General features: G+C 38.4%; 2 protein-coding genes, 1 non-coding gene and 1 pseudogene across 3 annotated transcripts; all 4 read left to right on the forward strand.

Annotated features, from left to right (window-relative positions):
* The first annotated feature begins 323 nt into the window (after nucleotides 1–323).
* Nucleotides 324–1,296, forward strand: LOC133460173 (olfactory receptor 2AT4-like; annotated as a pseudogene).
* A 5,026-nt stretch (nucleotides 1,297–6,322) lies between these two features.
* Nucleotides 6,323–23,044, forward strand: heatr6 (HEAT repeat containing 6). Its single transcript, XM_061739764.1, has 20 exons — nucleotides 6,323–6,643; nucleotides 7,495–7,602; nucleotides 7,732–7,872; nucleotides 8,664–8,779; nucleotides 9,297–9,411; nucleotides 9,506–9,607; nucleotides 10,741–10,905; nucleotides 10,999–11,228; nucleotides 11,306–11,480; nucleotides 12,342–12,548; nucleotides 14,243–14,342; nucleotides 14,434–14,828; nucleotides 15,685–15,807; nucleotides 15,931–16,017; nucleotides 17,330–17,464; nucleotides 17,549–17,671; nucleotides 18,675–18,799; nucleotides 19,283–19,379; nucleotides 19,597–19,801; nucleotides 20,310–23,044. Exons 1-20 carry the CDS (start codon nucleotides 6,323–6,325, stop codon nucleotides 20,879–20,881), a joined length of 3,642 nt encoding a protein of 1,213 aa, XP_061595748.1. The 3' UTR covers nucleotides 20,882–23,044.
* Nucleotides 23,045–24,483: 1,439 nt separating this feature from the next.
* On the forward strand, nucleotides 24,484–27,037 carry rpl23a (ribosomal protein L23a). The gene is made up of 5 exons (XM_061740864.1): nucleotides 24,484–24,577; nucleotides 25,403–25,583; nucleotides 25,776–25,952; nucleotides 26,723–26,792; nucleotides 26,976–27,037. The coding sequence occupies exons 1-5, from the start codon at nucleotides 24,553–24,555 to the stop codon at nucleotides 26,988–26,990; spliced, it is 468 nt and encodes a 155-aa protein (XP_061596848.1). The 5' UTR covers nucleotides 24,484–24,552; the 3' UTR covers nucleotides 26,991–27,037.
* Nucleotides 26,838–26,903, forward strand: LOC133460348 (small nucleolar RNA SNORD42). The gene has a single exon (XR_009784102.1). It is a non-coding gene; the product is annotated as a small nucleolar RNA SNORD42 (small nucleolar RNA).
* Nucleotides 27,038–27,492: the final 455 nt, after the last annotated feature.

Genomic DNA, 27,492 nt, shown 5'->3' on the forward strand with positions numbered 1-27,492 from the left:
TATTTCAATAGAAGAAAATTTAAAAATAGTGAAAATAACCGGAAACGTCACAAAACTTCAGCAAAATAAAATACTAAGAATTGAAATTAAATGCAGAACAAGAAAATATGTTTATTAATATAACACCTAACTCAATTAAATCAATAAGCTAAAACCATTAGACACAATCTAAAACAACCAGTTTCTTTTGAACTTCCTTTCTTTCTTTTGATTATGTGTCCTTGAAAGTCATACTTGTATCTCCAACAGAATTCTAATGACACTGATATTTCCTCTTCTTCAGACTGAAGAACCTTTTCCCCCCAAACCTGCAGAGATCCACTATGTCCTTTCTCAGGACTGCGTTAAACAGCTCCGACATCATTCATCCTCCGGGATTCTACATTGTTGGATTTGAGTAATTTCCTTTCATAAATATTTACTTCATCTTTCTGGCGTTTGTTTACGTGGTTACGGTGCTGTTCAACAGTTTGCTGATCTACATAGTCGCCGTCAACCATTGCTTACACACTCAAAAATTATTTGCTGTCATTAACCTTGCAGTAATCAATTTATGCCTGAACACATGCACTATCCCCAGCATGATAAAAGTATTTCTCATCAAGGATAACTTTATTCCATTTAACTTAAGTTTGGTCCAAATGTACATATATTATATGATTGTGTCACTAGAGTCATATGCACTCACTATACTTGCCTATGACCGTCTGATTGCTATATGCTTCCCTTTACGCCAAAACGCAATCAACTCCAGTGCGGAGCATGTGTTGCATGATCGGCATTACCTGGTGCTTTGCATTGGGAGTTACAGCCTTTACCACAGGTATCATGACAAGACTGTCTTTTTGCAACTCTGTGTTCAGTTATTTTTGTGATTATGCACCTGTGTTTCGACTTGCCTGTAATGATTACTCTATGTCTATGCAGTGGTCTGCAGCTTCCTAGCTCGCTGTTTTACTCATTGGAGGGCCCTTCACCTTCATTTTTTTGTCCTATGTCAGCATTCTAGTGATTGTGTTCAGGATGAAAACTTTAGAGCGACGAGTAAAAGCTTTGGCCACTTGTGCAGAGCATATCATCATTGTCGCTATATTTTACATTCCCCTTTTGGTCATTTTCACAATTGGCTTCTATTTGGGGGCTGTTGACCCAGACCAGCGAGTCCTGAGCCTCTCATTGGCTTCTTGTATCCCACCTTGCATTAATCCTGTTGTGTATTCCTTGAAAACAAAAGAGATCAAAATCAGAGCATTGGCACTTTTCAGGAAGAACAAAGTTAGTGCAAAACAAAGCTAAATCTAAAACAGTCCTGGAGGGAGTAAGAAGAGAATGGTGAACATTTCTGTAGTAATTAAAGACCCTGAAATGTGTGTGTTTTAGATCACATCATAAAACAACATCATTGTCAAGAAATATGAAAACAGGAACTTGGTAATAAATTATTCAATCTCGGAACAGTTGTTAATTTTTGGATTTTAACTGCAATTCTCTCAGTTCTGGGATACTCGCTGCGCTCTTTGCTGTCTTTTGTCATATCCGTCAAGTGTTTGGATCTTTCCTATCAGACTAAGTAATATCCCAAAACTCTAAAAAGTACTACTTATACACCTAATTTCAACTAAAGAGCTGTAGCTAAAAAAAACCCATCTTGTCTTCTGTCAAAGACATATATGAATTTTTCTCCGTTGTTAGCTCATCTCTATTAACTGTCTGCACAAATTAAAAGTCAATATAAAACTTTTAACACCAATCATGCTCCACATGAGTGAACAAGTATTTTGAAATTGTTACGTTGACCATGAAGGGAAATCAGGGTGTCTTTCTACCTGAATTTAATATTGTAATATTGAGTTCTGTTGAAACTTTAAACAAACCTGGGTTTCTTAACTTCTCTATTTTTTTTAGGTTGTTGTTCTAATATATGGGGTTTGAATTCTGGTCCATGTTTAGTTTTCTTTTTTGGGGTGATGTTACTGAATTTTCAGGGTGGTTTGTAAATAAGTCTTTTCTTACTTTCCCCTTACTTAAATATGCCTTATCATGTACAATGTACTCATTTTTATTCATCTTATGGTTCATATATTCCACGGGCCACCTAAGACTCATCACCTAATAAAACACTTCATTGAATATCATTGAATGTATTATGTCATCACCGTTAAAAAACACATTGTTATTTCACTTTTTACAAATATCGTTTAGTTTTATGTTTTGCAATATACAAAAAAATAATGTGTTACCCATTGTATGGAGGATTTTTTGTGCCAAAATTAAATAAATAAATACATCATTAATTAATTAAAATGGGAATGAAATATATCATTAATTAAATGTGTCATTAATTAATTAAAATTAGAATGAAATATGTCATTAATTAATTAAAATACAATTCATTTTAAGTAAAAATATATATTTATTACTTCAGCATTTAATTAATTAATGACACATTTAATTAATGATTTCGTGTTGCGTGTGAATCATGAAATGTAAAACTGCATTTAATTAATTAATGACACATTTAATTAATGATCATCCATCGTACCCAAGTGGTTATAGATAAATAAATAAACAAGGTGAAAAACCTAACTTATCTAATAATTACTGAGATATTCTGAACTCTGGCTTCAAAAGTATGAAGTGTCTCAATGTCATGAATCTCATTTGTTGTTTTGAGGATGTCTTGTGAGGAAGAAGGTGACACACTTGAATGGTCTTGTGATCAAATGTTATTTTACTTTAAAATAAATTCTCAACATCTAAATATTCAAGTGATCTGCAATATGACAAATCTGTAATTTAAGTAAGTAAATACATTGGATCATAACTTTCAACTTTTTTTCCCTTTGCTTGAGTAAATGTGTTTTAGTGTGTATTATTTACTTTTTTTTAACTTGATTAAAATCTTTGAAAGGGGAACTGTTTGTCACATTCAGTCCACTTAGAATATCTTCAGGTTTTCTGCTCTATGTTCAGTAGTATAGCTCGAAATGTTTCCGCAATCATACTTAGATGAACATCAATGTGTTTTGTTTTGTAATTTAACGCTAAATAAGTTTACTTGATGCCAACATTAAAGGTTCAACTTCCCTGTTGAATAAAGCTACAGATATTCAATAAATTGATTTGATTTTCCAATAACCATTTTCTTCAGACTGCCACACTACTCTATGCTGCAGTATAGTACCTGATCCAAATGTAACAAACCATCCTCCACGAAGAAAGCAAAAAACAAAAAACAAAACTATGAGTCACATTTTTAATCCAAATAGTAAAATATTTCCTAACCTATGTCTTCAATTCTTCTCTCTTTTTCCCCCTTTTTTCATATATAAAATAAACATCAGTTCCATCGGCAGGAATCCAAACTGCTATTTTCTAATACATTACAGTATAATTATGAGCCACTAGATGGTGCAGAGGGCCCATAAACCTTCGCCTGCATGGTCCATGGTCCATGCAAATACAGTATGAATCTAGTGAGGTGGTTATTACTGTTGCCTCACAGCAAGAAGGTTCCCACAGTCCAAAAACATGCATAGTAGGTTATTTGATGATTCTAAATTGGTAGGTGTGAGTGTGAGGGTGTCTGGTTGTGTGTATATGTGGCCCTGCGATGGACTGGTCACCTGTCCAGGGTGAACTCCGGCCTCTCGCCTGAAAATGAGCTGGGATAGTTTCCAGCAGACCCACTTGACTAGTACTGGGGTTGAGATGAGCGGGGATGGCATCCCCCCTGAAATAAAAATGGTCAAAATCATCCCCCCTGTAAAACTGCCATCCCCCCTTTCCATCCCTTATGTAATTTCATCAATGAATGTGGTTTTACTGCTATTTCAATATTTAGAGTCATCGCCAGAAAAATAACACCAGAAAAATAACTTAATTGACAATTTTCACCTGTTTCAAGTAAACTTTCACTTGAAATAAGTAGGAGAATCTGCCAGTGGGATTTATCTTCTTATTACAAGCAAAAAAATCTTGTTCCACTGGCAGATTTTTCTACTTATTTCAAGTGAAAATCTACTTGAAACAGGTGAAAATTGTTGTTTTTTCCAGCGATGAGTCTTGTTTTAAGTGTAATGAGATTTTTTTACTAAAAGGAGACATTTTAACTAGAAATAAGACAAATATTCTTGTTAAGATTTTGAGTTTTTGCAGTGATCCATTTTACTTATCCTGTGAAGGACAGAGTCATATTGATAAGTTCAGAAAACTGTTTTTTATTGTTGTGTTTTGATGTATTTGATGTAAGCCCAGTGGATATTTAAAGCTTACAGAAGGCTGCATTTAACTGCTGCTATGTCATTCCTGCAGTATTTCTGCAGGTGTTTTGGCCAGTGCTATTATTTGTAATATATTATATTATTTGTAATCAGCACAAATTATCTGTCCCCATATGATAAAATCCACCATCCCCCCTGATTTTTTTTTACAACTCGAGTACTGCCCGTGACCCTGCAAAGTGACCCTATAGCGGGTATAGATAAGGGATGGATGGCTGAGCCCCTGATTACTAGAACCAGAGTGGGGGGAGCAAGCAAACCAGCAGGCAACCCAGAGTCCAAAGGTTCAAACAGAGCAGTAGGGCCCGAGTACATCCTCGAACATGTGGCAGCCACAATTTTCATGACACCAGCAGCTTTTTACCCCTGATCTTAACCTTTTATTACCTAAGTAATAAAAATCCGCCTGGAATTTATTGTGTCATTATGGCTGTAAAAGTGTCTTCAAATGTGTAAGGACCAAGTGCTTACCCCCTTTTTTCAGAACCACTTCAACTTTCATTATCTGGAGTCATTTACATTTCACAAAATGTAATGAGTGCTTAATAACACTTTACATGGAATAAAAACTAAAAAACTAAAATAGATTTGAAAGGTTTTTAGTATATAAAGCAGTGTTATATCACAGTTACAAGAAATTGGAGATGAAGGAATGCAAACTGAACATGTTACTCTTCTGTATCTGTATCCTCTGAAGTATACTATCATCCATACGAGAAGATGTTTAATTACAAAATTAAAAAAAAAAAAAAAAAAAAAAAAGAGGCTTTCCAGAATCGTTTTGAGCTTTATTTCTGTTGTATTAGTCTACACCAGTCTTCACTGGTGTTGCCTTCATGTTCCACATCTTCCCTACTTCTTTATTTAACCCTAGGTTGGCTGTATTTGCTATGTATATCATGATTGCCTTCTTCTGAGCTTTTTCCATCTCTGTTGAGATGAGGGGTGGGAAAGGTAGTCGGGGTTAGCATCCACTTACCACACTTGAAGAAACATGAGTGATGGGTATATAACAATATAACAGAAGTCACAAGGACTCAGTTGTCACCTGAATTGACAAAGTCCACATAGGATGTTGAAAGATAAGGATGTGCTGATTAGAAATGGACTACTGAATATATATATATATATATATAATAAAACAAATATCCCTTTCCTGCATAACAGTAATATATATATATATAAATAAGAAATGTATATTTTACAATGTATATTTTACAGCCATAAGGAATAATTTGTCATCCTGGAACACTGTTAGAGTTTGCAAAAATCTCTCTGGCAATGCATCTTTACAAAAAAAGAAGTTCTCCAGAGCCTCAACTCCCATGTCTTATATAAGCTGTTGCAGTCTGCTGTGAGATTCCCAGGCTTGGCACTGCCCTCTGCATTAGTCTCACTGTATTTCTATATTGTAGCAAAATAAATTGAAATCAGTCCCCTGACACCTTTATTTTTCATCCAGAAGCAATCTGTGCACAAGCTCCCAGGAAATATTCAAGACAGCAGTCACGTATTTATGAAACATTAAATAAATTTGTTCACACTGACACATTGTGTTATGATGACTCATCTTTTGAAGACAAACTTTTACAGAGATCAGTAGTGTAAAGACTGATAGTTAAGCAAGAAGCTGTGATGGAAATTCTGTTGATATATATATATATATATATATATATATATATATATATATATATATATATATATATATATATATATATATATATATATATATATATGTATATATGTATGTATGTATGTATGTATGTATGTATGTATGTATGTATGTATGTATATATATATATATATATATATATATATATATATATATATATATATATATATATATATATATATATATATATATATATGTATTTATATATATATATATATATATATTATATATTATTATTATTATATTATATGTTTAATTACTGTTCTATGTTGTCTATGCGTTCTATGTTGTTTTATTTTGTTCAATAAAGAAGAAAAAAAAAAAGAAGGCGTGTCTCTGCTTCCGCTTCCCCCCGCCAGAAACAAGCATGGCGGCTCCCTGTGAGGTGTCGGCGCCGGTCCCGGGCCGCCGCGGCGTCGCTGCCTTCCCGCCCGTGGCTCTGTCCCCCGAAGCGGCCCCCTTCACCCCGCTGGGGGACGGCCCGGAGCTGCACGGCCCAGAGCTGCACGGCTCGGAGCTGGACGCCGCGTCCCACGCAGAGCAGCAGTTCTCCCGCTGCGCCCGCAGGCTGGCCGGGCTGCGGGCTGAGTCCTGCCAGCTGAGGGAGGAGGTGAACCAGCTGTTCGACCAGCTGCTGGCAGAGAACTACAACAAGACCTACGACAACTGCAGCAACATCCGGCCAGAGGTGAATACTCACCACTGATGGGGGTCTGGTCACTGTGAGGCTCAGTCTGTGTTAGTAAAGGGGTCCTTAAGAGCTTCACACAGCAGCTCCCATTTGTAGTAGACTGGTAGTCAAGAGACCACTAGTTCAGTTCAGACCCACACCAAAAAGAAACCTAGTTATTCATCATCCTGCATGAGTTGTAGAACATCATCCTGGTTCAGCTAGTTTCCATATGAGCTTGTTTTCAACTGCAGCACAATAACACAGAGAAGTGGATGAGGATGTTGAACTCACTATAAATGTTTCCATCCATCAGCTGAGATCAGATATGTGTGGCGACTGCACTACCGCTATTTCTACACTATTGGAGGATTGACTCCAGTGTTTTTAAGGATTGACACGACTACTAACTAGTCCCAAAGTCCTCTAACAGAATAACCAGCTCCAACACCCCCCTCCACCTCAGAAAAGGAATGGATAGTAAATGTTACTGATTTAAATATCAGATTACACCGTATATCAGCATCACTGAAATAGACCTGATGCTTAATCAATCACAACAATATGCAAATATTATTCATATATTTATTCAAACAAGGCCGCTATAAACACAAAACTGTAATTAAATACAGATGCACCAAAACATTAAATCAAATGCAAAATACAAATAGTTTACAAAACTGTACATTAACAAGAGGAAGAACTGCTGATCACCAGATTCTGTCACCTTGGTGGAAACGGCATCTCAATTATCCAAGTCCGAAACCTGGAGAGACCCGAGACCGAGAGAAGACCAGGATGACAAAAAGTGACCGATCTCAAGAAGTACAAGTCTAATTTGTAGTTTAACTTCTAATGTTCAATTTCAGGATGTGTGTATCCTGCTGAAGCATGCCACCTCTCTGGTTCCTCTCACTCAAGAACATTTAGTCATCAAATTCTGCCAGCTAGTGCATCATCTCCTCAACCAACTAAAGGTAAGCATCCGCACTAGTAATGCCTACACGACCAAGTGTACTGTACTGACTGTTTATGATTTTATAATCATCTGAAACAGTATACAAAGTTGCCATTTTCTTACTTTTGCTCTACTTTGGTTTGTTAAGGTAATAATGGACGAGCAGACGCTGCATGTGCTGGTGAACTATACTGCCACGGCGCTGAAACAGTGCAGTACCTGGACGCACACGGACGTGCTCCTGGCCCTCTCCACGGTGGTGTACGGGAACGGACCTCAGTGTCACCAGGTACGTCTTCATCCAGTCCTATTTATAAGCTTATATACCCTCCCTGTTTCCTTTTCTTTCTTGAAATTATTAGATTAGATCTTTATTGTCATTGTTATATAACAACGAAATTAAAAAGGCCATCAGTCAGTCCTAAAAGGATAAATAGATAAATACTATAGTATATAAAACATTTACACACAACATAAAATAAAACAAAAAACTAGGGCTGTGCGATTAATCGATTTAAAAATCTAAATCGGATTTATTAATCAAGACGATGTTAAAAAAAGGAAAATCGGAAAATCCATTTTCCTCTCTCTTTTTCATATAGCTGGAAAAGAAGAAGAGAGCTGGCTGCATTACAGACAGAGCTCGTCTAGTCATCTTTGTTTGGTCAAGAAAATTGTAAATGTTGTCACTTTACTAAACTCAAGGAGGATTTACAGTATCTTTCAATTGCACTTCATTCCCAATAGGGACATTTTTTTGCTATTTTTCTTTAAAAATAAAGATAAAATATTTGAAACAATTTATTCCATTGTCTTTTGTAGTTTTACCAAAAAAATCGAAATCGAAAATCGGGTTTTCAGAGAAAATAATTGGGATTTTTTTTTTTCCAAAATCGCCCAGCCCTACAAATAACTGATTAAAACCAATAAATAATTAAAAATAATTTAATTATAATTTAATAACCACATGCACACAATCCTTCGTATCAGTTTACAGTTTGTTGTTGAGTAAATTAGGTTTTGTTATATTATGTTAAATTATGCTGAGATTCGTTCTTTTTTTTATTTTTTTTTCGACAGCTTGTCGGCGACGTATTGGGTGAAGAGGGAGTCGTCCTGCAGTACAGTTCTCCTTCTCAGCCAAATATGGAGTTGCGCCGTGTTGCTCTCACCTGCATGGCCAACATCTGTCTCAGGTAACAGTTTATAACGGCTTTGAATCTAAATGTTGGATATTTCTTCTTGTTTTGACCAATGACTGTACATTTCAAAAGCATATTTTATGTCTGAATCTGCTCGTCCGACCTTCACGAAAGCATGCAAACAATGATGCAGCTTCACAGTTATTGAGTCGATGTTGCTAGAAGTAGAACAATTATGAATAAACACACTTCCCAAACCTCTAAAGGGACACAAGCCAATGTCTCATAGTGCCAGTCTGAAGCCCAGATAAATGGGCAGGGTTCTGTGTGGAAGAGCATTTGATGTAAAACCAATGCCAATCTGTTTATGGAGGCAATATTGTGACCCCTTGAAGAAGAAACCTGAGAGAAAAAAGTTGCTACTAAAAAAAATATGATCATATTGGCTAGTTAAGTTTAATTTCTTCCTTAAAAATCCAACATAATGTTTCCCTAACTAAGAATACTGGCTTTCAGTCTGTGGTCGGTGCGTTTGAATGACATTTTTGTGCTGGCTTTTGGATTTTTACAGAATTCCTGGTCAGCCGCCGTTGGATGATCAATACAGAAGCGTTTGTTTCACAGTCTTCCTGAAAACACTGCAGTCACCCAGGCCTCCCAACACAGACGAGCTCTTTTACTGCTTGGTAAAGTTACTGTGCTGCACTTGAAATTCAATGAGAATGAATATATATATTTGCTGATAGCTGAATGGTACTTTCCTCTGTGTCCCCTGAGCAGGTGGTCCAAGCAGCACTGAAGGGGCTTCAGCATTGTTTCTCAGCTGGGAAGTGGAAGTTCGGAAGTGGAGAGGAGCTTGGATCTGTGCTTGCTGCACTTAAGGTGGAAAATTAGGCCATTGTTTGCCAGATTTATTTTCTTTTAATTAGGGGTGTAACAATATGTCGTGCCACGAAATTTCACGATACAAAAACGTTACGAAACGTGTCATGGAGGTGACAAAGTGTATCGCGATATTGGATTATTAATATTAATCTATTGTGTTGACTAGTAACGCGCATCCGACCACGACCGCGCGGACCAAAATCTGACTCCGCTCAGAAGAAACTAGTCCCGTTTTGCGGTCCTGATCACGGCACTCTTGGGGGGTTTTGAGCTCTGAACTTTTAAGTCTGGTGTAGAGTTAAGCCTTGCCTTATTAAATTAAACCTTTTTGGGGTGGTGAGTAGGATAAACACGGGGGCAACTTCTGCTGAGTTCGGTGTACTTTAATGTCCCTCAACAGCGTAGGATTTTAGAACATCAACACAGCACCTCGTGCTGTATCACTCCGCCCAATCTAAAACGTACTAAGCGCTACAGATAAACTGCCTAGTGTCATTATAGTCCCTGATTTACATCAGAATATAAAGAATATATTTATAAAATAATGAACCCTGAATTACCAAAATAACCTTAACAAAAATAAATCTCCTCTGACACTTATAAGGTGAGCATGAATCAATCTGTTTTATGATGTAAAATTGTATGTATTTATTTACTTTTATTTATTTATTTAATTTTAGTTAAATTTCTGGAAAAGAAAAAAGCCAAATCATACATGAGAGAAACTATTCAGTTTGTGGCTAAATATTTGTACTTGTATGAAACTGAAGATGCATAATGCAAACCTGCCATTTACTTTTAGTTCAGTTTGTGGAAAATGGTTGGCCTGGCTTTCTCTTTAAAACTTAAACAGTTATAAAGCATTACAAACTGTAACAATAAGGCAAATGCACAGCATTGTTTTGTATTTTGTGTCTTTCAAATAAAAGACAATTTTTTCTAGTCATATGTTCCTCATGCAAAGTTGTTTAAAAAATACTGCTATAATATCATATCGTATCGTTATCGTGACCTCAATATTGTGTATCGTATCGTGAGATTAGTGTATCGTTACACCCCTACTTTTAATTGAAGTAACATGTCATGCTGGTTATGTATTTACCTTGAACTCCTCCTGGTGTTTTGCACAGAGGTTCATGTTCCAGGGAGCTCCAGGGATGACTGCTGAGTGGCCAACGGTGCTTTACCCAACACCTCTTCCACAGTATGAAGGTGTTCCTGCACCAAAACCTGCTGAACCTCCAAAATCTTCTGAACCACCAAAAGATGCAGCTGTTGCAGGAAAAAATTCAGGAGTAAGATAAACCTTTTTGTTTTTCGGATCAGTTTAAAAAAAAAAAAAAAAAAAAAAAAAAAAATCACTTATGAGATATTTTGTCTCTTCAAAGAATAAAAAAAGGAAATCCAAAGGAAAGGGTAAGAAGACAAAAACTGAGGGGAACAAAGTAGATGATGGAGAAGAAGAAGCGCCTGCATCTCAGAGAGGAGGAGAAGGAGGCAAAGAGGAGGCGGATACCTTGCCCAAAACTACAGCTTCATTTCTTTACCCATCCTGGAGGCTGAACAGCTCTGACTCAGAGTATTCTGACCCAGAAGGAAACGCACAGAGTAAATTAAGGTACAGAGAGCGTTACACCGATGCAAACACAGCCTTTTAAAAGCGTCCTTTCACACTGCAGCGTTCTGCCGTTGCAGATTAAACCACGCCCGTGTTCGTCAGGGGGCTCTGCACTGTATGCTGGCTGCAGTAAAAGCTGTAGAGAAGAGGGCTTTGTACGGTTATTGGTCCTCCTTCATCCCCGACTTCCCCACCGGAGGAGCGCCGCCTCTTACTCTTCTCACAATTATACTGAAGGACCCCTCCCCAAAGGTACAGCTTCATCTGAGTGTCGGAGAGACTGAGTGTCGGAGAGACTGAGTGTCGGAGAGACTGAGTGTCGGAGAGACTGAGTGTCGGAGAGACTGAGTGTCGGAGAGACTGAGTGTCGGAGAGACTGAGTGTCGGGGAGAGACTGAGTGTCGGAGAGACTGAGTGTCGGAGAGACTGAGTGTCGGAGAGACTGAGTGTCGGAGAGACTGAGTGTCGGAAAGACTGAGTGGCAGCGTAAACTTTCAGTTTGAGCAACTGGAAAACATCTAAAATGGGAAAGAGCTGTTGTGCGATCGACTGTACTCATAGATTTAGCAAGAAATCAGATTTATCGTTACAGACTGCTGAAAAATAAGCTTAAGAGAGACAAATGGATCGCTGCAATTCACAGAAACAACTGGATTCCAGGCACCGAAACGTGGATTTACGGTTCCCATTTTGTATCAGGTAATGTGGGATTTTTGGGTAGCTAATGTTAAACGGTTAAATCATAAAGTTCGGCGTCCTCATCACTTTAAATTCTATAACAAATCCTGCCTTGAAGTCGGACCAAGACTTTTGTAAGCCTTCAAGCTTTGCTTCGTGTATTTCCCCGGCGTAGAAATTAAGTACATATAAATATCAGGAAACTCGATTCGTGGCCAAATATTAATGTCCATGGACCACTGGTTCTTGGGGTAACTGTACGGGTCACTGTCAAGTCCAACTGCCTTTAATTTAAGCCGATAATCGGCTGTTATCCCGTTTCAGCCATTTTTGCCCCTCAGTGTGAGTAAGGGGGCTGGTCCAGTGGGAAAGTGACGTCAATGCAGACCCTGTATTAACAAACACATACTGAATATGTCGTTTTTCCACCTTCAGGTGCGGCTGTGTGCTCTGCCGGTGTTGTCGGCCATACTGGACGGCTCCCGCCAGTTCCTGGCTGTTGCTGAAGACACGGCGTCGCCCCGAACCTCTTACACGCCCTTCTCCTTTACGCTGGCGACGGCTGTGCGGGAGCTGCACCGCGGCCTCAGTCTGGCTCTGCTGGCTGAGACGTCGCCTCACACGCTCACGCAGGTCGTAAAGGTATGGAGACGTGTGCTGTTACTGCTGTGATTACAAGCTTTGCTCTCTTAGTTTTCTGTCCTTCATAGCATCCAGGCCTGAACCAAATCATTTATGTGCATTTTCTGCTTCTGCAACACAACGTGGGGTTTCCAGTAGAGCCACTGGGCAGGAAATGGTTCAGGCTAGAGATGTACTTGTTTTTAAGCCTCATGCACAAGTAGGCAACTGAGTTTGTTGTTTGTGTAATTATTTTACTTGCCTGCACATCAGTTCTGCTACCAGAGGACTCCGCAAGGGAAATAATTAGGCACTTGGGCTTTTTAAAAACTGATTTGCAAGATTGAAATAATTGACAATTATTTACTTTAAAAAAAAGCAATGACTTTATATCGCTAAAGTTGCTATTTAACGCAGTTAGATCAAATACTTCCAATTGACGCTAAAAAATGACAAATGTTCCAAGCATTTACAACATACGTGGTTAAGCCATCATATACATGTAAATACGTGATTGCAAGTTACCATTCTTTCAATCTTTTAATTTTCTTGCATTCTTGCATAAATAAACACATTAGTTAGATACCACAGTGATATTTATATACAGTAGTTGTCATCAGTTTTTAAAAACAGCTCTGACAATGGAAAACGTCTGGCTGTTTGTGTTTTCTGCTGTTTGTTGTAAAGATTGTTTTATCCGTTGGAGTTTTGAAGGAAATATTTATCTACATTTTAAGTGTCGGACTAAGTAAAGTGGGGGAAAAAAAAGAATTACTTTTTCAATCGTCAAAGTTGCTATTTAACGCAGCTAAATCAAAGACTTCAAATAACTGGTCACATATACCCCCAAAAAACTGACGTGCACAAATGTTCCAAGCATTTACGGTTTATGGGGACAAGCCGTCATATACATGATTACAAGTTTTCTTTAAATTTCTTGCAGTTTTGCGTAAATAAACACATTAGTTGCCACAGTGATATTTATATACAGTAGTTTTCATCAGTTTTTAAAAACTGGATTTTCAACCTTTTGGATAGAAGCAGCTCGTCTCGCTGTGTTTGTTTTCTGCTGTTTGTCGTAAAGATCGTTTAATCTGTTGGAGTTTTGAAGGAAATAACTACAAGTGTCCGACTAAGTAAAGTAGATTCATGTAAACTTAAGGCTGAATTATGGTTCTGCATCAAACCAACGCAGAGCACACGCCGTCGCCGTGACGCCGTCGTGAACCTTCGGACTTCTCCATCGCTCCATTTCGTCCGCTAGTTAGCGATTTTTTTTCCAGAATGGTTTATCCGACTTTTTCCAGTCACAGTGAATCAAAGAGATAAGGACAACTATTGTGCAAAAAAACAAAACAAAAAAAATCACACACACGAAGAAAAGAGCGCTGAAAGTTCACGACTGCTTCAAACCGGAAACCGGAAATGCGATGCTACCAAGCAAATCAATCACAGCCCTCTCGTCTGCGTGTAGTCTGCGTCGCCTCGACGCGTAGTTACAATTTTCGGGAGGTGCACGTCAATGACGGCGTCAGTGACGGCGTCAGTGACGGCGTGTGGTCTGCGTCGACGCAAACCACACGCCGTAGGCACGGCGTCATTTTGACACAGAACCATAACTCAAGCTTTACACCCTTCAAACTTTGAGTTAAAGGGAGAATAAATGTAAAATAAACTGCTGAAGTCCTACCGTATCTTCTCTCTGGTTTTCTAAGTGCCTGGCCTTCCTGGTGTCCAACGCTCCCTACCACCGGCTCAGACCGGGTCTGCTCAGCCAGCTCTGGAAGCACATTCGTCCTTACGTGCGCCACAGAGGTCTGTAAACACTCGCTGAGCTCAGGTGACTTTGCAGATGAGCAGGTCAGCTAAGTGAACTCCTGTTTGCCCGTCTTCTCGTTGCCTGTAGATGTGAACGTACGCGTGTCGATCCTGACCCTGTACGGATCTCTGGTCACAACCCAGGCTCCCCTTCCAGAGGTGCAGCTTCTGCTCAAGCAGCCGGACGACGCCGGCAGCGGAGGCAACTCCGGCTCGTTCACACCACAGGACTCGTCGTCTCTCAGCTGGAGGCACAGAAACGGCGCGGCGTCGCCTGCCCGTAAACCCGCCTCCAAGCAGAGCTCCTGCTCCCACTCGCCCCACCGCCCTCACACGCCGGTGGAGGAGGCGCGAGCGCCGCCCTGGCTGCTGCAGCTGTGTGTGTCGCTGGTGACGCAGCCCAGAGAGGAGCACTCGGACGGAGAGGGAGCCGGAGGCGGAGCTGCTCTAGAACCTCCTCCTGTCCGTTTAGAAGCTCTACAGGTGAGAGATGATGGAAACAACAAAGGAAAGATCTGGGGCCAGATTCACCAATATGATCTTAAGAACGATCTTAAGAAAGGTCTTAAGATCTAAAATTAAGAAGTTCATAAGAAAGTTCTTAAGTGCAATTCCTCAATATTTTCTTAAGAACCGTCTTAAGAACTGTCATTTCTTACGAATTTCTTATTTTTCCTACTTAAGAACTTCTTAAAATATGTCATTGCATTGCACGTGCCAACAAACAACATTTATACAGGTAGTTTGGGTCTTAACCGTCAGTCACTCACTAAACATGGAGAAGGAGAAAAAGAGATGCAGGAACTTTTCAAGGTTATGGTGGATGAGATTAATGTGTGAAAAAAAATACTATTGGGGAAAATTAATAATAATTAACTACCATGCTAACTAACATGCTAACAAACAGTTAACAGGCTCTTTGTGTAATTAATTACAAAGTATATCCCCAAACTATGACCTACTAATCTAAAATGTGTTGAAAAAGGTGATATTAGAGGCTTATTTATTTATTATTATTATTATTATTATTATTATTATTATTATTATTACCTTTTCACAGAAGAAATTTTAAGACAGGTCAAGGTTGTCTTAAAGTTAAGAAAAAAGTCAAGAACAAATTTGAGAACTTTTATTTCAAGAATACCATTTATTCTTAAGTTTTTTCTTAAGAAGAAAGTTGAGAAAATACTTTTTTGGAGAATATGACTTCTTCTCTTTTTTCTTCTTAAGACTGAACTTAAGAAAAAAATGACACTTAAGAAGATTTTTTTTCTTAAGAATGTTTTGTGAATCCGCCCCCAGGTTTCTAAAGTATTAAGGTGTGTTGATTTTCCTTCAGGTCCTGTCCCATCTGGTGCGTGGCTACTTCTCTCTAACTCAAACAAGTCTATGTGAGATTGGGCAAATGTGCGCTCGCTGCCTCCGTGAGGCCGACTCCTCCATACAGCTGCATGCAGCAAAGGTAGGGCCCTGTCGTCTGTATGTCAGCACTGATAGAATAGAATAAACGTGTTCCCAAACTGTGAATAATAATGTATTGCTACTGTTTAGAAATGTCTTTTTTTGTTTCTTACTCTTGTTTTAGCTCCTGGAGGAGTTTGGCACAGGAACAATCTTGCAGTACAGAACTGAAAACAACATTCCCGAGAGCTCAAGGGTTCCCATAAGCCAAGTAAGTGGGAAATCACTAACATCTGCTGCAAGAAATAAAAATGCATATATAGATGGCTGTAAAAGGTTCTGCTGAATTAAGTTACAAACCACCAACACATATGCAGAAAAAAAAAAACAACCCAAGTGCAGGTTTTACACTTTATTTGGTGCATCACAATTCATCTGCTTTTAAGCAACTGAGTTTAATACATTTAAAAATTATTACAGTGTGTATGTGTTACTGCGCTCATCAAGCCACCGATGGAAGCACATCCTGCTGCACCATGACTAACAAGATCAACCGGAGTTAAAAGTATAAAAGAACAGAAAAACGGACACAAGAATGTTACTGGTTATAAGCAAATATACAACACAGTTTTTTTGCTGAACTCTTAGGTAATAAATAAATAAATAATAGTGAAGAAAATGCAGAGTTGCAGGGCTTTTTTGTTTATTTATTGATAATCGTTTAGGTTATTGTGTGCAGAGGGTTTGCTGAGGAGCCCAAAACTATACAAGTCCACACGTACATTCATTTGTTAAACCCTTTAAAAAAAAGTCTTATCCTTGTTATATTGGAGATAGGGCTGGGCGATTTTGGACAAAAATAAAATCCCGATTTTTTTTTTTTCTCTGAAAACCCGATTTTCGATTTCGATTTTTTGGGTAAAACTACAAAAGACAATGGAATAAATTGTTTCAAATATTTTATCTTTATTTTTAAAGAAAAATAGCAAACAAATGTCCCTATTGGGAATGAAGTGCAATTGAAAGATACTGTAAATCCTCCTTGAGTTTAGTAAAGTGACAACATTTACAATTTTCTTGACCAAACAAAGATGACTAGACGAGCTCTGTCTGTAATGCTGCAAAGCTGCAAAAAAGGAAAATCGATTTTCCGATTTTCCTTTTTTTAACATCGTCTTGATTAATAAATCCGATTTAGATTTAAAATCGATTAATCGCACAGCCTTAATTGGGGAATTTTAAAATGGATATTCTTTGATAATTCTAAAGCATTTAAGTGAACCCCCCCATCTGTCCTTGTGTGCAGTCTCATTTAAGATGATCACATACTAGTACAGATGTCTGAAAACCAGTGGGGACTCTCTGCACACAGTGAGGGAATATGGTCATATCTTCAAAGTTGGAAGTATGTTGTTTGCAACTAATCTGGTGAGAATTGAGTGGCCTGAACTCCTGATGAAAAGTATTATATCAGCTTTTTTTTAGCGTTTGTAGCTGCTATCGTCAGAAAAGTTCCGAAATCTCACTTTAGAGGTGGTTCCAGTTTAAACTTTCTTCAAGGAAACATTGTTTACACGATGCAGGTGGTGCAGTTTTGGACGGAGGTGTTGAGCGGGCCGCTGAACGGAGCGCTGCAGAACGAGCTCCATCCCACGCTGCAGGCGAGTGCCTGTGACGCGCTCGCCTCCATCCTGCCTCAGGCCTTTGCCCAGCTGCCCGTGAGTGGCCCTTTCATCAGCTCTCGTGTTTCTGTCCAGAGCATAAACTGAGCTTCACCCAAGTGCTTATGTGATGTTTTCAAGGACAAGACTCAGCTGATGTGCGTCACCGTGCTGCTGGGGCTGACTTACACCGAGAGCTACGTGGTGAAGACGGCGGCTGTCAGAGCTTTGGGAGTCTACATATTGTTCCCGTGTTTGAGAGAGGTGCGTATGTTCACCGTCAGATGGAAACGTACTGATAAAGTGACTAAAATCTTTTGTCTGGAGCTTCATCTCTGCAAAATGTTGAGAAAGGCAAGTTTATTTGTATAGCACAATTCAACACAAGGTCATTCAAAGTGCTTTACAATATAAAGCATTTTGAATTACCTTGTGTTGAATTGAATTGATGTAAAGTTTACATCAACATTAAAAGCGGCAAGACATAATTAAACAGTAAATAACAATTAAATTGAAATAAAATGATAAGAAAAGAGGTAAAATAATAAGAAACAAGTTCTTGAATTTAAGAGCATGCTTAAATAACAAATAAAATGATAAGAAAAGAGGTAAAATGATAATAAGCAGAAGTTGTTAAAAAAGTAAGGGCAGTAGAGTACAGTAGGTGTGCAAAGTATTTAATTTAAGAGTACGCTTCAGTAAACAGTAATGTTTTTAGCCCTGATTTAAAGGATCTACAGTTGGAGCAGACCTCAGGTCTACAGGAAGTTTGTTCCACCGGTGAGGAGCAGAATAACTGAATGCTGCCTCACCTTGCTTGGTTCTGGTTTTTGGGAACCAGAACAAACCAGATCCAGATGAACCTCAGGGGTCTGGGAGCTTCATAGGAACTAACAGATCAACCATGTATTTTGGTCCAGGACCATTCAGGTCTTTGTAGACCAGCAGTAAGATTTTAAACTCTATCCTTTGACTCACTGGAAGCCAGTGTAGTGATTTCATGACCGGTGTAATATGGTCCAGTTTCCTGGTGTTTGTAAGGACTCTGGCGGCAGCGTTCTGGATCAGCTGCTGCTGCCTGATAGATTTCTTGTTAAAGCCTGTAAAGATGCCATTGCAATAATCCAACCTACTGAAAATGAATGCATGAATAAGTTTTTCCATGTCTTGTTTAGACAGAAACCCCTTAATTCTAGCAATGTTTTTTCAGGTGGTAATAGGCAGGTTTAGTGATGAAAACCAAATTTGACCCACATTCTCCTCTCAGGATGTAATGTTTGTAGCAGATACTGCTAACATTATCCTCGCTGCCCTCGATGATCGATCCACCAACGTCCGAGCCAAGGCGGCCTGGTCCCTGGGGAACCTCACGGACACCCTCATCATCAACATGTAAGGCGGCGTGGCGCACCGTCAATCGTCCAAATGGAATAATAAACTTACCAGGTTTTGTTATTTTAAGAGACAGTAGTGAACAAATACATTTGATGATTCTCCAGTGATACTTGAAGGACTTAAATGTCAGAATAAAACATCATCAGCTATTCACACAGGTTTTAAATGAGAAGATGGTTGAAAACACCCAGATCAAACCTTACCTTCATGCTAACTCAGAATCTTTTCCATAATTTTTCCATAATTGTTTCCATAATTGTGATGCTTGGATTTGTTTAATTGCATTATCACTTTTCATAGATACATAAACTGTACATTTTTTTCTTTTGGTGTGTGAGTGAAACATCTAACCCAAACATCTGACAATGTTGGGGTAATTTTTTGCAAAAGTAACTACAGTAAAAATGTAATAGTCAGAGTTCTCTGTAGTCTGTTATTGGAGACTTCCTTATTATAATATTTTTTTATCTCTTTAATCAGGCAAAGTGTGGGTGTGGATTTCCAAGAAGAATTTTCCGACATGCTTCTGCTCAAAATGTTGCAGGCAGCCACCCGAGCTTCAGCTGACAAAGACAGGGTGAGAGGATCCACGCTCTTTGACAGAACAGCACAAACATGTGGATTTCTTTTCACCTGAATTATTAATTGATTTTGGTTGATTGTATCCAAATATAACATGCATATATTAAAAATATTTATTTCTTTATTGGTATTAGATTGTTTTGAGTTAACAACATTTGAATTATTTATTTCCCTCTCATTGTGAACCCGTTTTCTCTCTTCAACTCCTCCAGGTGAAGTCGAATGCTGTGCGAGCTCTCGGAAACCTGCTTCATTTCCTGCGCCAGACTCAGATGACCCGGTCTGTGTTCCAGCAACCTCTGGAGGATGCAGTCCGTGCTCTGGTGAAAACGGTGCAATCAGAAGCCACCATGAAGGTCAGGTGGAACGCCTGTTACGCTCTGGGGAATGCCTTCAGAAATCCTGCCCTGCCACTCGGTAAGTACTTACTCACAGCATTTATTTGTGTCTAAATTCCCATCAGAACTCGAGAAAATTATAGACTTTTTCATTACTTTTATACAGCGCTGACCTTCTCAGTATTACAATATTATAACAAGAAGATAATATTAATATAATATTAATAATATCAATATAATACAATTATAATTATATTAATATTAATAATTAAAAAATAATACTTAATATTAACGTTATATTATTAATAAAAAATAATAGTATTCATTAATATTAACATTATATTAATATTATTATATTATAATAATTAATATTATATTAATATGAATTAATATAATATTAAGCTATTACTTTATATTACTTATACATTATTATTATTATTATTATTATTATTATTATTATTATTATTAACAATATTACTTCTCAATATTACATTATTTTCTTTTGTTTGTTCCAACACTGATGAATCCTGATTAAGTTTTCTTTGTAAAATGTTTCCACCTTTTCTCTGTTTCCATCTTCTGGTCAGAGTCAGCCACGTGGTCCCGCGATGCTTTCTCTTCCCTCTGCCACGTTATCACCTCCTGCAAGAACTTCAAAGTCCGAATCAAGTCGGCCGCTGCCTTGGCGGTCCCTGCCCGCCGCGGTTGCTACGGCGACACGGAGCAGTTCGGCTGCGTGTGGCGCTCTCTGGCCACGGCGCTGGAGAACAGCGAGGACACCAACGACTTCTTGGAGTTCCGCTACAGCGCCAGCCTGCGGCACACGCTGGTGCAGGCGCTCCTGCACATGCTCAGTCTGAGCCGCCCGGAGGACCTGCCCACCCTCGGGGCGTCGCTGGCCGGAGAGCAGGGCAGAGACATCAAAGTGCATGTGGTCAAATATCTGAGAGAGGAGGAGGAGGGAGGGGAGGAGGCGGACCAGGACCGGGAGAGGGAGAGGGACGGCTGCCCCCCTCAGCAGAAGCTTGGAGGTCTGCAGCAGACCTGCATCCGCCTGAAGGAGCTGCAGGCTGAAGGGGAGGGAAGGGAGCAGGAAGAGGGAAAGGCCATAGTGATTAATTTCCTGGAGGATTTGTTAAAGACGTGTGAAGAGTCTTGAAGATGTTGCCTTCTTCAGATAAACTTGTGCCATTAAACACTATTAAGCCAATGTGAGCCGTTCAGGCCGAAACTAGACAGTTTTCTATTCTCACCTCCAGTGCTTGAGGATTTCTGGCCTCATGTTTTTCTAACCACCAAGCGGGTTTAATAGCACGAGAGGCAGTGTCGAGGTAGGGCAGAGGGGTTTATTATTTCAATATAGTTTTGCTTTGGTTAAAACTGTGAACATTTGTCACAGATACCAGGGATTCACAGTTATTCAGATCTTCTTCTTTCAATGGTTTATTTGCTCATTCCCTTTGTGCTGCTTATGCTTCGTGCTGAGCAGAGCTGCTATTCTCAGTGTACCGTATCAAGTTTATTTAAAAGATTTGATCCAGAATTGCTCTGCTCAGGCTCTCTGAAGAGGAAAATAATGTTGGAGATGATTGCTGCTTTAAATCATTCTTAAATCCTTTTAAAAGGTTTACTGTTTGGTGTTGGCTGATTATCACGTGACTCTGTTTTCTCACTTGTATATTATTTTAGTACGTTTGATGACTGGAGCACCGATCCTGATGCTGATGCAGCTAAAGGGAAGAAGCTCTTCAGTTCCCTCCATCACAACATTGAGCTCTGTTTTAACTAAGTCTGTTAGAATATAAGGGAACTAGAAGGTTGGCCTTTGTGTTTTTGACCTTGTGAGGTCTGTCCTCCACCTTCATTAGCTGATTGCTCCGAGGATGGAGGGGTATTTAATCCAGTCATTTGTTGGGGGAAAAATAATCACATTATTTCAGTTTCGTGCACTTTTTGCTAGATTCAGTTTAGCTGAGCTCAACAGCGAATCCAGCAGATTGTTTCAGTAAGTGATTCAGTTCAGTTTGTTCACCTAAAAGATTTTTTTTTCCTGTCGTTTGCAATCCAGATACTACAGAAATCCCTCTTCATTAAAGTGCCAGTGATGGCGGGGCAGCGATGGCTGGACATTTATTTACTCTGACTGAATTAAGCCCCGGAGCAATTAGCACATTTAAAGCCTCGATTTTGCACGGCTCAGTAGTGGGAAAGCAGTTTTCGATGACATCTTTCATGACTGAAGATTATATTTTTTCATTCTTCTATGTTGTTAGGGGATGCTTTAGAAACAATTTTCCTGTAAGGATGTGTATTTTTCTCAGTCTCATAAATGTGGATAAGTAACATCCATTGACCATATTTGTCATAAAACATCATGTGACATGAACTGTTAAAGATAGTGTTTCTCCGTAGTCACATGATATACATTAATGTGGAAGGTTTTAGCCTCGTTTACCCAGGGTTAAAGGTTTTATCCATTTTGTTGTACCATTATGAATTTTTCAGACTCAATGAAAGAAGCCAAAATCTTGAACTTTGTTCAGCCACAAGTTAATGAAACCACAATGCAATCAGCCTCATATTTCCATCAATGAACATCGTGGCATCAAACTGTATTTACACGAGTAAATGGAATAAAAATCAAACTGAAACCACAAAAGTAGAGTAACAAGTTCTTCAGCTCATGTTCTGAGTGCCTTCAACAACTTATATTTCACACAAAACTTAAGTCACCACCTTGAAATGAATAATTCTTGCTTCATGTTAATATTTTATTCGGGCTCCAAAACGAAACGGTCGTCATAATTTGGAGGATTTGATCTTGGAAATATGTTTTGATCATTTCTGTATTTCTGGTTTAAAAGTGCTGCCATACTCTGCAACAAAAGCAGCTTTATCTTATATATTTTATATATTATATAAATGCATATTTAAATCTTTATTTTATGCTTATATTTTATCTTGTACATTGTTGGGGTTGGAGGAGGTTGCAAATTTGGGTCATTTTGTCATTTTAGTTTGAGACTTGTTATATTTAACCTTTGTAATGTGTGCAGTGGAGCCCTGCAAGGGATAAATAAAATATATTTAATTCAAATTCTATTCAATTATGAAGAGAATGTGCCGCATTTGATATTACATTGCATCAAGACTAAATTACTTCTAACAAAATGATCAGAGGTTTTAACAGATGAATTTATGATGATGTGACATGTAATTGAATCCTGTAGCTGGTGGCCTTGTTCTTTTACCTTTTATATATGTTGTGGTAGATATTTTTCTATTTCAAGAAAAAAAATTAAAATTGTGCATATCCTTATTACTTATTTTGGCTTTATTTTTTTAAATTCTCAAATGATTGTGTTTTTAGAACAATTATCTAATGGACTCAAGTAACATGTATTAGGCAGAGCACGAAAGATGAAAGTAGCCTATAAATCCAGGCCTGCTTTACAGGATGTACATCTGTCCAGTTGTGGGACTATATAAGGGATGAAAAATGGCAAAACAACAAATTAAATGTAAACATAAATAAATACACATAAATGTCTAAATTAATGAATAAATATGTTTTGCTCATGAAAAAGGCTAATTCTATTTTTGAACTTGTATGTCTGTATTTGTGTATTTTACCAATTTTTGTGTATTTCTACATTTCTTTCTTTCTACAAGATAAATGTTAGAACCACCCACCTGATTAACATACAGAGATCGAAATGCATGAATAAATAAAAGTAGAAACCCACCAAAAAATTATAAAATACACAAATAAATAGATAAATACAAGTAAAAATAATTTTGCCTTTCTCATGATCAAAGCATATTTATACATTTATATGTGTATTTTATTTTTATATTTATTAGTTTTGTCATTTTTCGTCCTCATAGGTTTAACTTATCGGGTTATATAATGAGAAATCATCAGGTAGAATTGCATTTCTGTCTGCAGCCTGCTGGGCGGGTTCAGCAGTAGGTTCCGTGTTTTCTGATCGGGACTTGGTTTAAGATGGTGACAGCATGACAGCATTATCCTGTTTTGCATTTCCACGAATCCAATAAAGGTTTCACTAATCACTTTCTGCGTTTTCTGTGTTATTTATTAACTGACATTAAACAGTCCAGGTTTGAGCAGTCTGGTTATTGTAGTTTTTGACCATTTGGTGGTCTCATTGCTCTGAAATTTAGTGCAATGGTCCTTTAAATCTGGAGAATTGGATTCAATTCACTTAAAAAGCAGTTTTTATTCATATATTTTAAGTGAATTATACACACACGAACTGATTTTTTAAATGTATTTTTCTTGCTGTTTTCCTGTTTATAAAGATTACTTTATAAACACCTCGTTTCCCGATGTTTGTCTTTTTGTTTGGCTCCCACAAAAAACTACGACGGAGGGCCAAACTAAGACAAAAAAAAAGGAAATTATGAAAATAAAGTAAAATGACGAGAATGTCGTCGTAATATTAAATATATTATAAATATATAAATATAACTTCACAAGATGCTCAATATTCCTCATTTTAACACAGGGAGTTCATAAATTACCACTTTATTCTTGTAATATGTTACGACTTTATTCTCATATTACGACTTTATTCAATTACGACTTTATTCTTGCAACATTATGACTTTATTCTCATTATATTATGACTTTATTCTCGTAATTTTGTTTAATACTCCGTCGTAAAAAAACAGACGCGGCATAAAAAGGAGCATAAAAAGGAGGCTGAACGACTGGACTACAAGTCGCTCCCAGTTGTCGCGATACTCTCACGAGATCTCACCCGTGCATTATAGCGCTGAAAACCCCGTCGCTCTTCCTTTCTCAACATGGCACCGAAGGTGAAGAAGGAAGGTTCGTCACTCACATCTCTGAATTTGGATAAATTATACCTTTTAATGCACATAGCGTGTCCATACCAATGTTGGATAAAAGCAGCTTTACGTTGACGGTGTTTTGAGTATTGTGTGGAAGTTCGCGGCCGCTGTATGAATGTGTTACAGGCATATGTTAGCGATGCTAAGAGTTAGCTCGCCGGGTTTTGATAAAACGTGGTTTATAAACAGCGAATTATTCACTCTTGATTTATCCTTAGGGTTTACAGTTTCACGATTTGACTATTTTTAGGCATAACATGATTGATTTAGCGGTAATCTGGCTCACTAATTAGCCGTTTTGTGAGAATATTACTCACTCGGCGTGGCAACGCTGCATTGGTTCTGCAGGAAACAAGATACACGAGCTTAAAACTGGTTTTACGCCCAAACAAGTACAATTAAATGAAGAAATGTTAGTAATTGGGAATTTAGGGCTCTGAAACGTGAGTTTGAATGAAAGTGTCCATGTTAACTAGGGTTTTGGGGGAATAAATCATGTTTGAAGGCTCGTGTTCACTCATAACCGAGTTGAGCAGTTTTTAACTCATTTGTGTCAGATACATGTAATTAAAGTGATAATTATTACCTGTCAGAGCAAGTTTAATAACACTTAAATCCCAGTTTTGATTGGGATGATTGTCTCATACAGGTTAGGATCAGGACAGGCTGAACTGTAGTATCAAATGTGGGTCAAGTGTGACCAATATCAGGATGTAATTAGTTGAATAATCATTATTTACCTTTTTGTATTTGATTCTTGAGATGGTTTCCAATAGTCTAATGTATTGTTTTTGAAATGCAGCTGTCCCTGCCAAGACTGAGGCCAAGTCGAAGGCTCTGAAGGCCAAAAAGGCCGTGCTCAAAGGCGTACACAGCCAGAGGAAGAAGAAGATCAGGACCTCTCCCACCTTCCGTCGCCCCAAAACCCTTCGTCTCCGCAGGCAACCCAAGTATCCTCGCAAGAGCGCGCCTCGCAGGAACAAGTGAGTTATAACTACATGCTACTGGAGAAGGTTTAAACGGTGCACATGATGGTATAAGCGATCAAAGTATGAAAAGACATGATTCCAACTTCATAAACTACTGATGCATCGTTAGTTCAGCTCCAAGGAATGAACATCTTATGTTTTACTGTTGGATGTTCGTGTTTAATTGATGATCTTTATTTTCCACAGGCTGGATCACTATGCCATCATCAAGTTCCCCTTGACAACGGAGTCTGCCATGAAGAAAATTGAAGACAACAATACGCTTGTGTTCATTGTGGATGTCAAGGCAAACAAACACCAGATCAAATACGCAGTCAAGAAGCTGTACGACATCGACGTCGCCAAAGTCAACACACTCATCAGGTACCTTCTTACACGAGGACCCAGATCATTCTGATGATAGAGTTGAAACAACCGTAGGTCTGGTATTAGATGGTAAGGGGTGTAAACTTTATTTAGGGACCAAAACAGGATGAAGTTTAGCACTTTTGTGAGAAAATAATTTTTGATGGATGCAATACTTTAAAAAGACTGTTTCACTCAAGAGATGGTGTGGATAGTATCCCTAGAGACGGGGGATTTCAACTTTAAGCATTTGTAAGCTTTTAAGATCACTTGAACTTTCCATAGATCTACTTAGTACTTATTTATGACAAAAAAAGACAAGTGTTGGAAACAGAGGCCACAAATGCGTCTCCATTTGCATCCGTAAACATTTTGCACGTAGTCACTAGTCGACTTGTACGTATTTCGGAGAAGGCAATAGCACCCGGACAAAGATGTCTGCATGAACAGTCCTTTTAGAAAGATGGATCTAAAACCACCTCAGTTTGTAGGGACTTTATCCACAGTATTCATTCAGTGGAATTACATTTTTGAGTCTCGTCGGAAGATTAAAATGGCTTTTGATTTTTGAATCGACTGCCCGAGAGCTAAAATCAAAATTGCAAACACATTGAGTTCTCAGTTGAAACTGATTTTAATTTGTCATTTTGGTCCTTGACAAAAATGTATGCTTGCCACCTGATGGACCTACGGTTGTTTGTTTAAGAACCAATAACAGAACCTGTAAATGTCAGGTCAATTTTGTTAATATTCTCTGCTTTGTCTGTTGTGTCCTGATGTATCTGAAGGCCTGACGGTGAGAAGAAGGCGTACGTTCGTCTGGCACCAGATTATGATGCGTTGGATGTTGCAAACAAGGTGAGCTATAGACGACTTTCAAGTTTCTCTCAATTTCATTTTTTTGTGCATATGATGTAAAATTATTTGGGCTGAATCTTTGTGATGCATTCAAAGGAACCACTGATGCCATCCAGCAAGAGCTTAGATGTGTTCGTGCTGCAGGTCCATGTTGTTGACTCCTGTCCTTTCACTTTTTTGCAGATTGGCATCATCTAAACTGGCTGAAGAGACTTGTGGAGGAATAAATATTTGTACAAACTGAATCTGTCCTTGTTTGATTTTAAAATATGTATTTCAGTATATTTTTTACCTGCCTCCACCAGAAAGTGTCGGTAGGAAGGAAATCTGAGTGGAAATGATAGGAGCTCCAACATAAAGTAGTGGGTGGTTTTCTTAAATGTTTAGCAGCTTAGTGGTTGGGACACATTTCCTGGTTGAAGTGTGGAGTTTGCATGGTCACCCCATCTTGAGTGGGTCTCTCTGGGTTCTCCGACGCCTCCCCTGGTCCAAAAACATTCATGTCGGTTTACTTGGCGAGTCGAAAAGGCCCACTGGAGAGTTTTGTCCACATGTATACCTGCAGTCATGTGTTCAGGGTGTGACCCTTCCTTTCACCCTAAGACAGCAATAGGCTAATGGGGTATATAAAACAAGAAATGTAAGATATAATTCTTAATCAGGTGAGGTGTTTCCTTTTGTAAATGCAGTCGCTCCTCTG

Source organism: Cololabis saira, chromosome 14 (assembly GCF_033807715.1).
Source record: "Cololabis saira isolate AMF1-May2022 chromosome 14, fColSai1.1, whole genome shotgun sequence".
NCBI classification, from domain to species: domain Eukaryota; kingdom Metazoa; phylum Chordata; class Actinopteri; order Beloniformes; family Belonidae; genus Cololabis; species Cololabis saira.